Source organism: Pseudorca crassidens, chromosome 20, assembly GCF_039906515.1.
Source record: "Pseudorca crassidens isolate mPseCra1 chromosome 20, mPseCra1.hap1, whole genome shotgun sequence".
Lineage (NCBI taxonomy): Eukaryota > Metazoa > Chordata > Mammalia > Artiodactyla > Delphinidae > Pseudorca > Pseudorca crassidens.
In genome coordinates, this window is record NC_090315.1 from 17407597 (window position 1) to 17423312 (window position 15716).

General features: G+C 57.9%; 1 protein-coding gene across 4 annotated transcripts; it reads right to left on the bottom strand.

Annotated features, from left to right (window-relative positions):
* Window positions 1-323: 323 nt before the first annotated feature.
* Window positions 324-14573, bottom strand: MAG (myelin associated glycoprotein). 4 transcript variants are annotated; one of them, XM_067720127.1, is made up of 13 exons: window positions 14484-14511; window positions 13597-13694; window positions 12641-12700; window positions 12075-12143; window positions 11526-11894; window positions 9817-10113; window positions 9473-9730; window positions 8152-8412; window positions 3368-3655; window positions 2920-3016; window positions 1812-1911; window positions 1505-1543; window positions 710-839 (listed from the first exon to the last, which is right to left on the bottom strand). In XM_067720127.1, exons 2-12 carry the CDS (start codon window positions 13658-13660, stop codon window positions 1517-1519), a joined length of 1890 nt encoding a protein of 629 aa, XP_067576228.1. In that variant the 5' UTR covers window positions 13661-13694; window positions 14484-14511; the 3' UTR covers window positions 710-839; window positions 1505-1516. The 4 variants fall into 4 exon arrangements, with proteins under 4 accessions (XP_067576226.1, XP_067576229.1, XP_067576228.1 ...); XM_067720125.1 differs by lacking the exon at window positions 1505-1543 and having other exon boundaries at window positions 324-839; window positions 14484-14509; XM_067720126.1 differs by lacking the exon at window positions 710-839 and having other exon boundaries at window positions 1499-1617; window positions 1736-1911; window positions 14484-14513.
* Window positions 14574-15716: the final 1143 nt, after the last annotated feature.

A 15716-nucleotide genomic window follows, 5' to 3' on the forward strand; every position in this document is an offset into this window, starting at 1 on the left:
GCAGTGTGGCAAGTCAGGAGCCAGGCCCCTTCAGAGGAAGCAGCCACCATCTCTTTCAGTGAGATGTGGCAGTGTGTAAGCGCAAGCCCAGGGCTGTCAGTCGCTCCACCTGTGGCAGGAGCAGGAATGAGGGTTGTGATGTGAAGTCACCCAGCAGTCAAACATGACCTACTGTGGACCAGCTGCCAGCTCGGAGTGGAAGCAACTTAAGGGCGGCTGGCCTGGGCTCAGGGCTAGGATCCCTGAGGACCCAGGGAAGGGCAAGGAGGCGGGGGGCAGGGTCCCCAAGGACGGGTCTGAAGTCATCAGGATCTAGACGGGTGTTTGGCTTCAGGGCATTTATTTCGTGTTCCTCCGCACAGGCCCTGGGGCCAGGTATGGGGACAAGAGACCAGGCAGGGGTAGCAATAAATAACACGGACAGACGGGCTCCCCTCCAGACAGATGAGGTTAAAGGAGGTTACAGGGGAGCCACAATGCGGAGCTGGGGCGCTGGCAGGGCGGGGACAGCTGGGAGGGAGGGGGAGGCCAGGCCCCCAGGACCTCACTGTCACCTGTCCCGTCCCTTTCCTGCCCCAGCTCCCGCTACTTTGGGGAGGAAGGAAGCCCACAGCCAGTGGGGGCCAGTGAGGGTCCTGAAGGGGTGGTGGCCATCCGGGCTGCCCCCGGCTCCCTCACTTGACGCGGATTTCAGCATACTCGGCCAGCTCCTCCGTCAGGGTGTAGCTGTCCTTGGTGGGTCGTTTTCCCAGGTCCGAGTGAGAATAGCTCAGGTCCAGCTCTGGGGGTTCCCCCCGAAGGCCCAGCAGCCTCCTCTCAGATCCCAGGCGCCTCTCACTCTATGAAGGGAACCAACCCATTAGAAGGTCCTGTTCCACCCTTGACAGATGCAAAGGCTGGAGTCGCTTGCGCCTCCCAGAGCTGAGTCCTGTGTGAGGACCACCAGCCCAGCCAGCCCCACGGTCTCCAGTCCCCCTCTGGAGCTCTTGCCTGTGCCGATCCCCGCTACGCAAAACCACCTCCTCGCCGCCAAGCCTGAAAGTCGCCCACAAATGCAACGTCTCCAGGAAGCCTTCTTCAACATCGGAATTTGGGGGGGGCACTCAATTCAGTCCATAACATGCCCTTAGATTAAAGCCACCTGGCCGGGTGCCCACCTTCCCCAAGTTCTGTAAATGCCCGACTCAGTACGTTTGGGTCTGGTGTGGTCCCCCTCCTCCACCTGGGAGATCCTGCAGGTGCAACTTCGGCTTCCCTGTCACGCTTTCCATCCCTACCCCCCACCTTTGGACACACACACACACACACACACACAGGACAGTGGCCACAGACATACAGAGGGGAGCAGCAATGGGACAGACTAGACAAGGCCAGGAGTGCTGGGCAGAGCCAGACTGAAGTGGGGACCAACCTGGACGCCTGACGGGGACGCACACACATGCACGCCAACCCCAGGGCCCAACACGGGCCCAGAGGTGGGCACACTGAGGCCCCCGGAACCTACCTCCCGGGGTGCTCATTCCAGGGTAGAGAGCTCTCTGGACTATTGGAGAAGGAAATGCAGTCATAGACGCAGGCGGGGTGGATGAGGGCTTCCCTTGGGCCCCGAGCTCCACAGCCCCCCGCCAGGCCTCGGCCTGAGCGCCCCTTCCCAGCCCAGGGCCAAGCCAGCCCTCCGCACGACCCCTGCTTCCCTTCTGCGGGGCCGGCGCCCCCTCTGCCCCTGGGTCTCCAGGCCCCCCGCCAGGCCCTCGGGGCCCCTGGCGCACAGGATCTCCAGCTAGCCCCACACCACAGGGCTCTGGCCTTACCTCATATTTCTCCGGCGCCCCAGAGATGCGGAAGTCACTGCTGAACAGGACGGGGGGGTCGTCCCCCGCCGGGAAGCTGGGGCTCTCTGTCACGTTCTTTCTGCAGGGCAAGACGTGTCAGCTCCAGTGGGACCCCCAGGTCCCCCCACTCCCCTCTCTATCTGCAACCCCATCTACCTAAGAGTATGGCCCAAGGGACCCCAGAGCTGCTCCCACCCGCCTCTCTAAGATGGGCAGCAGGCGCTTTGGTGAGCAGCCTCTTCCTGTCCACCACTGCCCACCCCTCCTCTGCTTCACAGCTGAGGATGAGCCACCTGGGCCCTGGTCTCTGCCACTTTCAGGACCCCAGCCTGGCTGCTCCGGGCTCTCCTCATTCGCTCTGGGGCTATCCGCACCCCCTTGCCGCCACGATGCGGAGCGGGGGGTTAACTCCTTGTCAGGAGAGCTGATGTGCGCACCACAAGGCAGAAAATTAACAGCGGCGCACCTGTGGCAGGTGGCTGTGGCTTGGGACTGCGGAGCGTTTTGTTTTGTCTTGTTTTGTTCTGTTTTTTTAAGATTTCTTTGATGTGGACCATTTTTAAAGTCTTTTCATTGAATTTGTTATAATATTGCTTCTGTTCTACGTCTTGGTTTTTTGGCCACGAGGCATGTGGGATCCAGCTCCCCGACCGGGGATCGAACCTGCACCCCCTGCCCTGGAAGGTGAAGTCCCAACCACTGGACCACCAGGGAAGTCCCTGAGGAGCGTTTTTGATACCACAGATATGTGTAATCATTGGGGCTTCCGGAACCAACTGTGACGGATGTTCTGGGTGCAAGCCAGGGGTACCGGCTCTCCCCATCACACCGGAGTGGCAGGAGGCCACAGCACAGGATGCGGGGCACAGGTATCGACTGGTGAGAAGTGCTCGGCCCAGGCACTGGCATGCGTGACCTGACCACGGCGGCCCACGTTAGCCGGGGCCCTCTCTCCTCCATCCAGCTGAACATTCTCAGAGCAGAATCCTCCCTCCCTTGCCCACCCCCAGCCTCCAACTGCTCTGCCCCTGCCCTGCCCTTGGAGGCCACCCCGCCCCGCCCCAGCTCAGCCCGGAAGGCTACTCACTTTCTGCGCGTCTGGGTGATGTAGCAGACGACGGCAATTAAGATGGCAAAAGCAACCACCGCTCCCACGGGCCCGATCTTGGCCCACATCAGGCGATCTGAGGAAAGAGAAGACCCAGGCGCCCTCAGGGCTGCCGGTGGGAGTGAGGACACCTGGGTTCTTAGGAGACAGGCTGGGGCAGGGGTGAGAGGGAAAATATTTACACCGCTGGCATATCCTTGCACTGACTGGCTAGCCTGAAGGCCTTTGCTGCTGGAGGGGCCAGTAAAGTACAGGCAAGCTCGGGGCAGCCTCTCCTAACTGGCTGGAAAGGGCATCTCTACCACCCGATCCGCTGCGCAGCCTGACCCATGCGCAGCCGCTGGTGATCAGCCTTGGGGAGGGGAGCTTGGATCCAAGAGGGGTCCTGTCTGTCCCTTGACGCCCAGCCCCAGGCCACACCACTCACGGGCTCCCTGGAAGGGCAGCTCCAGGCTCTTGGTGCCATAGAGGTTGTGGGAGGAGCAGATGACCCGGGGCGGGGCCTGCGCCTGGCCCCGCAGCGTGAGGATGCTGGTGAGCAGGAGGCCGCTGCGCTCCGAGTACACGAACTCGCGCTCCGTCTCGTTCACGGTCACGTTACGCGAGGGCAGCTCGAAGGCCACGGACGGCTCTGGGTTGGCTTTCACCACGCACAGGCACTGCACCGTGTCACGGGCCGCCGCACAGTGGGACTCCAGGAGGATCACGGGGGCAACTGCAGGGGCAAGACCAAGACCCCGCGGGCTAGAGACAGGGCCTCGGGGGCTCCTTGGCCGTCGCAGAGATGAGCTGCCTGTTCCCCTCTGCACTCTCTTTTACGTCCTCTCTAACTCTGCTCACCTTGTGAAACATAGATCACGGTGCTGCCTGCTCAAAGCCCTCCCCCCCTCCAATTGCTCCCCGTGTCACTTAGAATAAAACCCCAATTCTTTGCCTTCGCCTGCAAGGCCCTGCAGGACTTAGCCACGCTCTAATCTCCTGCTGTCACCCTGGCTCATTCCCTTCCAGCCACACGAGCCTCCTTGCTTGTTTCTCATACTTGTGGAGCTTTTTCCAACAGCCGGGGCGGGGGTGGGGGGGTCTTGCGTTTCTCCCTCCGCTAGGAACACTTCCCTGACACCTGCCAAACTCACGCCCTCACTCCAGGCAGCTTCTGCGCAGACCATGTCTATTTCTCTGACCACCCCATGTAAGTTGCACCTCGCTTCAATAACTGTTCACTCGAGTTTTCTCCCCAGCACTTATCCCTACCCGGGTTATACACTGATGTGGCTGGTCTTGTATTTGCATCGAGACAGGCTCTTACTCAGTCTCCACTCTGTCCCCCACACTTAGAACATGACTTTCTTTTTTTGCCATACCACACGACATGCAGGATCTTAGTTCCCTGACCAGAGATCAAACCCAAATCCCCTGCAGTGGAAGCGCAGATTCTTAACCACTGGACCTCCAGGGAAGTCCCTAGAACATCCCTTTCACCCGGCAGGAGCTCTGGGAAGACTTACTGGATGAACTACTGCGTTCAGCCAGCTCCCCTTCCAGGCCATCCTACAGATGCCCCTACTCACTCCCTGGAGCCCCCTGCATCCTGACCCTCCCTCCCTCGCAGGATTCCCCGTGGTACCAGGTACCACCCTCCACCCAATATCATTTTGTTGAGCTTTGCTTTGCTGCCATTTAAATTACAAAAACGATACTGGTATTTTTTTTCCTTTCATTTTCCAAAATATGAAATTATAATAGAACATTGAATGTTGCTTTTTAAACTATGTTCTCTTTCCCTCATGGAGAGTCTGGCATTCCCCTCTGCTTGCTCTAGACTGACCTCTGGTTCTCAGCCCTGAGCAAAACCCACTTCCACACGGGCAAAAGATCTTTGGCCCACCTACCCCACTTATTTTCAATTTCCAGTAAAAAAGAATATGCAGGTAACAGCGACGGAGCAGGGAGTCACATGAGCCGTGTAGTGGCAATAGGGATCATCCCATTTGGAACCTCAATGTGTACATATCTCTACGTCTAGTAAATGAACAGTTAAATATTCCAAATTCTGTTGAGGCAGACGTGCACTATGCTTGCTGTAGTATTGACAAATTAACACACCACAGAGTAAATTAGTAATGACAAACATGAACGGACAGTGATTAATTTTTTAAAAATCCTTTCATTCAATACTGCGCCACTGGTACTGTTGTGACAGTGTTGCGGGAACGCTGACACCCTGTTGCATGTGCTCAGCATCTTTGCAGCATTGCCGGCAGCCTCGCGACCTATGAAACCCTGATTGACACTAGATAAGCCCCAGGTCCCACAAAGGATGGGGAGTTTGGGGTGAGACAGCTTTGGCTTGAATCTCAGCTCTGCCATCTACTGGCCGGCCACTCAGCTTCCTGGGCCTCCGAGATGAACTTCTCATGTGTGCAAAGAGGGGTAATGGTCCTTGACTTGCCAGGGGCTACGGGACTCTGTTCTGAAGTGGGCACATGAGCTTGTTGAAAAGAAAGCTTAGGGACTTCTCTGGTGGTGCAGTGGTTAAGAATCTGCCTTCCAATGCAGGGGACATGGGATCGATCCCTGGTCTGGGAAGATCCCACGTGCCACGGAGCAACTAAGCCCGTGCGCCACAACTATTGAGCCCGCGCTCTAGAGCCCAAGAGCCACAACTACTGAAGTCTGTGCGCCTAGAGCCCGTGCTCTGCAACAAGAGAAGCCACCGCAATGAGAAGCCTGCACACTGCAACGAAGAATAGCCCCCGCTCGCCACAACTAGAGAAAGCCCGCGCGCAGCAACAAAGACCCCATGCAGCGGAAAAAAAAAAAAAGAAAAGAAAAGAAAAAGAAAGCTTAACATCCCATGCAGGGATCGAACCATTCCAGCAGAGGAAGCAAGTGAGCAAAGCCTTGGCAGCAGGAAGGCAGGCGGATACCCAGCCAGGAGTTCAAAGGAGAGATGAGTGGGAAGCTAAGAGGTTGTCTAAGACTTACGGGGCACATGGGACATGTCGGGCACTATGGGCGCTCACCATAATTTCCTTATACTGTCATATCCGTTTTTCAGAGAAGAGAATCGGGGCTCAGCAAAGGTGAACTCACTTGTCTGGGATCACACAGCACATCTCCATCACAAGATGGAGATAGAGCTGGGATTCGGACCCAGGTCGATTCAGCTCTGTCGGGTACTGGGCACCAGTAACATTTCCGTTTCCTCCTATTAAACGGGTGAAGGGCAGTCCCTGCCCCCAATCACGTTGTTGTGAGAATGAAATAGGTCAATATGCACAAAGGGCTGAAACCAGTCTTCTAGTCATCACAGGGTCTCAGTGAGGAGAGTGCCCTGCAGGTCCCATGCTGTGCTGGGACCCAACAGCCCCCCCCCCGCCCCCTCCCCGCTCAGGAGCACCCACCATCGTCACCGAGCATGGAAGCCCCGTTGCTAGGGGACGCAGACTTTGGGGAGAGAGAGGGACCTGAAGCCCAACGCCCAGAGGGTAAGCACAGCGACACAGGCCTTGGAGCCCGGTGACCGGCTCAGCAGGGGTGGGGTGGGAGGCACAGCTGCTCCTCCCCTCCGGCCGACTGAAGGCCTTGAGTACCTTGGGTACCAAGGACTGCAGGGGAGATGAAGCAGCCAGAGGTTTAAGAACTGGGTCGACAGGAGTCCAGAAGAATCCTGGCACTGGCCAGCCTTCCAGCTGCATGGCCTTGGGGAATTCTGACCTTCAGTTTCTCCTCAAAGGGGACGACGATAACACGTAGCTGCTTCAAGGGGCGACCACAAGGGCTCAGCAAAATAACACGCGCAGGGGATGCAATCCTGGCCCAGAGTAGGCCCTTAATGATCATTTGCTGCCACCGCTCTTATCATACAGGAGGGTCTGTGACTGAAAACGTTCGTGAGCTGGAGGTGTGTGTATGATCAGACATTTCCACCAGATCCTCAGGGGGTTCTCTGACTCTACACCTAAGAACCCCTGGCTTGGGATATAGGTTTAACGGGGAAAAGCGTGAGGCAGAAGGGTGGGCATGTATGGAGAAGGCGGGGTGCCCACACAACCCATATGCGTGATCACGTTGGATGCCGCGAGCGAGCAGAGACTGGGAAGGAAGGTGCCCAAAGAGGAAGGGTTAGCAGGTGGCCACCACCTTGCCCTGGAAGATGGTACTCCAGGAATAATCTGTCTCTGCTGACTACGGCCACACGCCATATTGAATATACGGACTGTGCCCAAAACCTTCTGGCAAGCTTGTGTGGTAGGGACCATTGTAGGTGGAATCATTTGGAGACAAGTGCCAGAGGCCAGGCTGGAGCTGGGGAGGAAGCAGGGGCAATGGAACTACAAAGGTGACATTCCAGAGGGAGTTGCTGGAGGAGGGGGAGTGGAAACTGCGACTTGGGAGCTATGACCCGAGTGACGGCCGGGTGGGGGTGGGGTGTTGGCGATGATGTCCACAGAAGGTTGGGAAGGGCTCTGGTTGGCAGTGGAACAATGGGCTTCATTCCCAAGACAGTTGGCTTTTTATATGCATCCGTCTCATCTCTCTGGCTGTACCATTATCTGTTAATACGCTTGGTGTCCTCTCGGTCCTACCCCCCGCCTCCCACTGAGCCACACGGCCGTGCATGTAACAACGGCTTGACCAATGTATTCTGATGTCATAACATAGGATGAGGTCAATGGGCAGCACAGAAGAGTGGAACCAGACCACTGTATTTGAATCTCAGTTCTGCCGTTTTCTGGCTGTGTGACTTTGGGCAAGTGACATAACCTCTCAGGACCTCAGTTTCCTTCTCTGGAAACTGGAGACAGTAAGAGAACCTCCCTCATCGGATGTAACAAAAACGAAAGAGTGGGTCCCTGTACAGAGCTTCCAACATTGCTTGGTGCCTAGCGACGCTCCATAAGGGTCGGAGGTCATGGTTATTCTTTTAGTTAATGCAAAGGGGCTGTGGCCACAGGATTCAGAAATCTCCTTGGTCACAAGCCCACACCAGGATGTGGGGATACCGTATTCTCAGGTGGGGCTTTTATTTTCTTGCTGTGGGTTCCGCTTTCCTCCCTTCCTCATCCTTATCTGACCCCTGGCTGGGATGCGTGGGTACCTCCCGGTCACCTGGGTGTCCCCCATTGAGCCGTCTATCACAGGGGTGGGTGGGCAGGAGTCAAGCCCGGCCGCCCTCCGCAGGGGCAGCGGATGCAGGGGAGTACTCACACTCCACGGATAGGTTGAAGGCGGTGGCCCTCTGACCGTACTGGTTCTCGGCCACACACCAATATTCTCCATCATCCTCGGGCACGACGGCGGGCAGCTCCAGCTGCAGCTCGCTCTCATAGATGACCGTGGCCAGAATCTGCTTCTCCTTGAAGATGGTAAGAATGGGATCCGGGTTGCTCTGTGTGGAGCACAAGATGGAGACTGTCTCCCCCTCCACGGCCACCACTGTCCCGTTCACCGTCGGCTTCCAGGGTGCATCTGGGGGGCAGGACAGGGGGCCGATGGTCAGAAGCTCCCACCCCCAAATGTGACCCCCGACGCCCTAATCAGGGCACACCAGCTCAGGATGGCTCAGGTAACCCCAGGCCTGGGCGTCTCGTTTACAAAGACAGGGGTTCTGCAGCGACAGCGCTTGTGTTTGAATCCCGGCTCTACCCCTTCCCAGCTGTGTGTGGACCCATGTCGAAACCCCTCTGGGCCCCATTTTTCTTATCTGGAAAATGGGCTTAATAATATTCCCAACCTCATAGGGGTCACTGAGAACCAACTGTGACAAGCACTGTTTTAGCCTGAACAAGGTTAGATGAAGATCCCTGCCCGTGTGGACAGATGCTGTATAAGGAAATCAAACATATAGTTGGCAAGACGGGGATAAGTGCTTTGCAGAAAAATAAAGGTGGGATGGGAAATCGGGGTAGTTGACGGTTTTCACTAGGATGGTGAGGGAGGGCTGCAGTGAGCCTAGAAGGAGGTGAGTAGGAGCCAGCCGTGGGGAGGCCCCAGGGGAAGAGTATTTCTGGAAGGCACTCAGAAACTGCTGAGTAAATGTTGGCCGGTGCTGTCATTTTTATTATCCCCAGCCCTGGGCACTTTGCCTCAATAAATATTTGTGAATGAATGAATGAATGAATGACCTCTCCTTGGCTCCTAGTTAAGAATCCTGTCTGACGGGCCCCCTCTCCCTGGGGCCCCATAATGTTCGGGGGCTGGGAGAGGCCTGGGTTCTCCTCAGCCCTCCCATCAGAACTGCAATGGGGCTTATTTTAAAATGCAGATTCCCGGAGCCAGGCCCAGCTCTACCCGCAGGAAACTGAATTTAACAGGCTTTCCTGGGTGGCAGGGATTGCCTCTGCCTCTTCCCATCTTGTCCTAGCGAGGAGAGTGGTGCAGAGTAGGTGTTCACCAGATACTCGTGGGGAAAATGAAGGAACTCCTTAACCTGCAACTTCCTCTCCATCTCCACCTCAACCACGGGCATGGTCCCGACCGCGCCCCCACTGGGCCCCCAGCTCCGCCCCGGGAAGGGGCGGCGACTCACACATGACGCTGAGCCCCACGGTGCGGTTGTCCTGGCCATAAGCGTTCTCGGCCAGGCAGGCGTAGACGCCGTCCTCCGCGGGCGTCACCTCGTCCAGTTCCAGGGACAGGCTCTCCGTCACCGCCTCCCGGAGCACCGTGCCGTCCCGCATCCAGGTCAGCAGCGGCGGCGGGTTGCTGTCGGCCCCACAGAGCAGGCTGACGTGGGAGCCCTCGATGGCCTCCACCGAGGAGTTCATCTCCACAATCACCGGGGGGTCTGCGGCACCGGAGACACAGGACGTCAGCGGGCACGTGCCGCAGACCCCGCCCCCGGCCCGCACCCCGGCCCGCACCCAAGCTCACACTTGACGTCCAGGCTGGCGTAGCCTTCGAACTGCAGGGTGGTGTTGGGGAAGGAGGCCTGGCAGCCCAGCCGGTAGCCGTTGGCCTCCCTGGTGGGCACGAAGTGCAGCAGCGACACCTGCACCCAGGTGCCCTCGTCCTCGCGGAGCCGCCCCAGCACAGCCGGCTCCCCGAGCCCCTCGTGGCCCAGCCAGCTCAGCTCCGGGTGCATCTCGGGGCAGTTGTCAGGCACCATGCAGCTGACCTCCACTTCTGTGCCTGCCACAACCTCTGGGGGGACCATGATGTTGGGGGTGTCTAAGTGAGACGGGGAGATGGAGGGTGAAGGAAGCAGCATCGGACCCCCACGTTGTCCGACTCCAGTCCTGGTACCCGCTCCCCTCCCCATCCTTGGATGCAGAATTCCCTACAACCTTCTCTCCTCCTGGGTACCCTTCACCCAGAAGCCCTCCGCAGATCCAACCGCAGATGTAATAATAACGGAAACAACAATATAGTGGTCTGAGTACTTTACTGTGTGTAACTTGCCCGTCCTTCCAGCCATGCCGAAAGTAGAAAGTGGGTAATGTTATTTTGCCCATTTTGCGGATGAGGAAACTGAGGCCACAGCGCGCATGGGATAAAACTGAGCTTCAATTCCTGTCGCTCTGGCTTCATCGTCTGTGCTCTGGACACTACGTTATATTCCTCAAGAAACCTCTCTCCTTCCCACGTTTGCTTTGGTTTAGCTTCCACGTGCGTGCGTGCGTGCGTGCGTGCGTGTGTGTGTGTGTGTGGTGTGTCCTGGAGCTGTCTGGCTGTGCCTAGCGGCGGAAGCGGGACCTCTCTGTGCATCAGGGCTGTAATCTGGCCCCTCATGTAGACTCAGAGCTGATGGCAAACCTGAGTCTAAGGGTTCCATGCCTCTCGGGGCCTCTCAGAAATGAGGCAGTAGACCCTACTCTAATTGCCCAAACTGGCCCGGAGCTGCATTTTATTTGACCTAAATTTAGGGTATTTTTTTTAAAAAATATCTGAATCAGCAGCTGATGCTGAAAAAACATAGAAAAATACAGTTCCCTTTGAAAATTCGGGAATTCCCTGGCGTTTCAGTGGTTGGGACTCTGTGCTTCCACTGCAGGGGGCACGGGTTCGGTCCCTAGGATACCGCATGCCGTGTAGCACAGCCAAAACCAAACCAAAACAAACAAACAAACAAATGGAAAACTCAGAATGCTTGACAGCAATGACCCTGCCTTCTCACCCAGCACCACTTAGACGGAGCTGGGCGTCATGTACCAGGCACTGCTTTGCCCACTTGACAACTGTTCCCTCATTGAACTTTGAGTGCTGTTCTTAACCCTATTTTACAGAAGAGGAAAACAAGGCCCAGAGAAGTTAAGTAACTTGCCCTCAGTAGCCCAGCTAACATAGGAATCCAGAGGCCTGGCTCCAACCCCTGGGCCCGCTGCCTTTACCCCAGGTGTTTCTGGAAGAGTAAGACCACTGCTTTCCTCTGAGAGCCCTGCTTTGCCTGTTTCAGTCATCTGCCTGGGCCGTGTGGGCGGGGGGGGGGGGGGGGGTTGCACCCCTCCCCCCAGCCAAACCAACAAGTCCCTGGTCCTGCCAGCTAGACCTCCCTGGAAAGGTGCCAGGAGGACTTCCTGCTCCCCCTGCGCCCCCTGCATGGCCCCAGCCCCACGGCATCTGCACAGCCCCCGGGAACTCACTGATGATGTCCAGGACGCTGTGCTCGGAGAAGGTGTACTGGTTGTAGCCCCCCAGGTCCCCGCGGAAGTAGTACTTGCCGCCCAGCTCGGGGCTGAGGTTGCTGAGCAAGAGGGTGCAGTTGCGCAGGCCCAGGGCCCCCAGGAGGCGGCTGCGGCCCTGGAAGCTCTCGTGGACGACTTGGGTGCGTGACTTGAAGACCACCGGCGGGTAGTTTTTCGGGTAGGGGCTATTGAAGTACCAGACGCCGTGCACAACGGCCGGCCGCAGCTCGTCGGGGAAGTCGAAGCGGCAGGGGATGGAGACACACGTGCCCTCGAAGGCCGAGATGGACGAGGGCATCCAGGCCCCCCAGTGACCCCCGCGAGAGGCTGTGGGCAAGCAGGACCGCTGAGGCTGAGGGACATGTCCTGCCCGGATGCCCCCAATCCCCCCGCTCCCATCACCTTCCACTGCCCTGCGGGGCGGGGGCGGGGTCCAGGGACCCACAAAATCAACCCCAGCCTGCTCAGGGGCCAAGACCCCAGGAGCCCCAGACCCCCAGGCATTACCTGAAATCATGATCCAAAACAGAGGCAGTGCCGTGAGGAATATCATTTTGTACAGCAAGTGAGCAACAGCTGGATGGGGGAGAAGAGAGGAGAGGGTTAAAGGCCAGGGGAAGTGAAAAGGGTGCTTCTAGTAAGGCTTTAGGAAGCAGCCTGTTCAGATGTTAGCCACTGCTGCTATTATTATGTATAATCACAAACACATCTATGGGCATCAACCATGAACCACCCCCAGTACTTTACGACACAGATTCATTTCATCTCTTTGAGGTAGGTGCAATTATTATCCTCACTTTGTAGCTGCGGTCCAGAGAGGTTGAGTAACTTGCCCGAGGCCACACAGCACATAAGTGGCAGAGCTAGGATTCAAGCCCTGTCTGCCTGTCCAGGTCTGCAGATTTCACCACCAAACTGTCCTGACTCTATGTGGTAGTGACGTGCTAATAATTGTCTTCATCACCATCCTGCCCTTGGGGATCTCCAAAGAGTAAGGATAGAGCCAAGTCTGGACCAGCATCAGGAAGCAGGGCAAGCCAGGAGGAAGGGGAATTTGGAACCCTCCCCCTCACCTCCGTCTCCCTGAGTTGGGAATGTCTTCTGGTCCCACTTGAAGCTGTCAGCCGGCCAACCTGGAACAAGAGTCAGACAGGCGCAAGGAGGTGGGGGCCTGAGGGTCCCCTGCCCCTCCCCGTCCACTTTCCGGATCTACTGTGAGTAGATCCTGCAGGCTGCCCACACGGTCTCTGTGGCCCATGGACACTTGGGACCCTCCCACACAGCCTGAAAGCTACTCTGTGGTCACCTCCCGAGGCAAACTGCGATGGAGAACTCTCGGGAAGGAAAGGGAAGCAGCAGAGCTCTGGGGGTGGGGGGAGGCAGGGGCAGTGAACGCGGTGAGGGAGCACATGTCCCACGGCTGAGGCCTGGGGGTGGGAGGCAGGGACCCAGCCCCATCAATGACTGGGTTTCACATCGTCAGCATTCCCAACATGCCACGTGAATTCCTGCCGCCCTCTCCCACCCTACAGATGGCCCCTGGCGTCCCCACCCTCCAGAGGCGAGAGCCCGGTACAAAAGAGCCCTGTTCCCTCAGGGTGAGGGTGCCTCGTCCTGGGGGGTTTCTGGGGTAGATGGGGGTGAGGGAAGAGCTGGGCGAGCCTGGCTGGGCTCTGAGTGGAGCCAGGAAGGACCAGGGATTGGGGTTAGTGACTCCCTGGCACCCAGCTCCTCTGTGGGTCGCCTCAGGGCTGGACCCAGTGTTTCCAAGTGGCTGCTCTTCCTGGCCTTTGACACTCTCTTCCCACGGACAGACGCATGCGGTCAGACACATGCAAATGCCCCCATGAAACGTGACGGATCTGGACGCAGCCAGAAGAAGCAGCCTCGCACCGTAACACCCGTCAGGGCTCTGCACACGCCGACAGGCACCGAGACCCCCGTGCGGCAGACACACACACACCTGCGTCCTCCTGCCCACCACACACCGGGACGGGCATAGGCATGGCAATTGGGCATACACACGGACCTGCCTGCGTGCCATGCTCGCAAAGACACTCGGACCGGCTATGGACAGACCCACTCAGACACATGCGGATGGACACGCGGCAGATGCCACCTTTGCACCTGCGACGGGAAGGTACAGGAGGTAGACACAGGTGAGGGCCACGGGGCCTGGGCAGACGTGTGAAACAAGTGTGTAGACCATGCAATCTGAATGGGGGTGAAAATTGGTTCTTGGGGTGGGGTCCAGAAAAATCTTAGTTATTACAGTGGTTTGTGGCTCTCTAAAGGACCACGGTATATAAACATATACAGTCTATCCGTAATATTAAGATCTCACGGGGGGAGCTGGATTAGGAAAAACAGGTCTAAAAGCTTTCCTTAGTGGGGTGTAAATAAAGGTGGAGAAACACGGATGTGCATTACGACTCACTAAGAGACGTGCACGTGCATGTGCACACGCGCCCCCGTCAGGTGCTCAGGTGCTGGAACTTGCTCACTCACAGCCCCCTGTGCCCGCACCCTCCCAAATGGCAGGAGGCAGACGTCTGATCACCTGGGCATCCCTCCACTCTTCACCTGTCCCTGGATGACTTCCACCCCATCTGCCACAGACTTAGGAGCCCCAGGGCAGAACGTCCACCAGAGGGGTGCTGAGGAGGGCTCTTCATTCTTTCTCTCTGTGGTTTCTTCCCAAGGCCCCGTCACTGTCCCTGCCGCGGTCCCAGCCCACGCCCAGAGCAATCCTAAGCAGCACCCTCCCCCACCCTAAATTAGCGGCAGCTCCCAGCCACCATCCACGGCCCAGACCGCTTCGTACTGCACATGCCCCGGGCGGCCCTGCCCAGTGCTCTCAGCCCCAGTCCTCTGTTCTCCTCCCCGTCCCACAGCCCTCTCGGCTGCAGTACTCACCTGATGCTCTTGCTTCTGCACCCTCTGCTCCGCAGGCCCCGCTCGCAGTCCCCTGGCCTCCCAGGGTCTAGGCCCCCACTGACCAGCCCCTCCCCTCCCCCTGGGTGCCAGGGGCCGCCTGCCTCCAAGGCCCAGCTCCTCCCTGCCCCCGGGGGAGGGGGGCACAAAGGGCCCTTGTCACCGCTGCTTGAACTGGGCAGCCTGATGCCTGGGTTCTACGAGCTCCTTCCTGGAGGGGCTGGGGGCGGCTGCCTCACTCATTCCCCCCTCCATCACTGCGTACCCTGGTTCTGGGTCCCTGGGAGGATGCTCTAAGATCTCTGGAGTCTCAGGCTGAGAAGCAGAAGGCATTGTCCTCAGCGTCTAGGGGATCTTGGTGGCAGTGTTAGGGATAACCCCGGGCCTGAGAGGCCACAGAGGCCGGTGTGGCCAGGAGGAGGAGGCAGGACATCTCACCCTCGGCTCCAGTCACATCCACCCTCTCTAGAGGGTGTCGCGTTTGGTACCCACATCCTGGTCTATTGTCTTCCAGCCACTTCTTGCCATCGGAAACAACCTTATGTGTTGACTCTCTCCTCCCGTGATAACATGATCTCCAGGAGGACAGGCCATGGGCTGCTTATGCCCAACCTAGCCTGCCGGGAGGCTGGCTCCTGGCAGAGTTAAGATTCGTCAACACAGAGTGGGTGCACGGGTGTGATCCTCAAATGCCCTGAGCGGAGGCCTTGACGCCTCTTCCTTCCTCCTAGAAAGCTCCCCTGCCCTGTCCCACTCCCCGCTCCGCTGCTGGCCGTAGCCTGTGCGGCCTGTTGGCTCCCAGCTTGGACGCTGCTTCCTCTGGAAGCCTGCCCGGCCCCTCTCACCAAGCCAAGTTCCTCTGTTTAAATGCTGCCCGGTCCCTCTGTGGCCCTCAGCACGCCATTTGCCAACCTGCACCCTCAGTGAGCTGCTTCCCCACTGGCATCTGAGCTCAGGTCTCCGCCTGCCTGTCTGTCTGTCTTGTTCACCACTGTATCCCCTAGAACAGTGCCTGGTGCACAGAGGGTGCTCAGCCAGGGCTGTGCTGACTCTCTGAGCTGGGTAGGGACCCTCTGTGTGCAGAGTCCACGGTGATCCTCCTGCCACCCCAGCCCCTCCCATTGGTCATGACCTTTGCATGGTGATGGTGGTGTGATGAAGTGGAGTAGTGGTTTGATCATGAGCTGCTTAGTCACACTGGGGCATCTTCTGTCC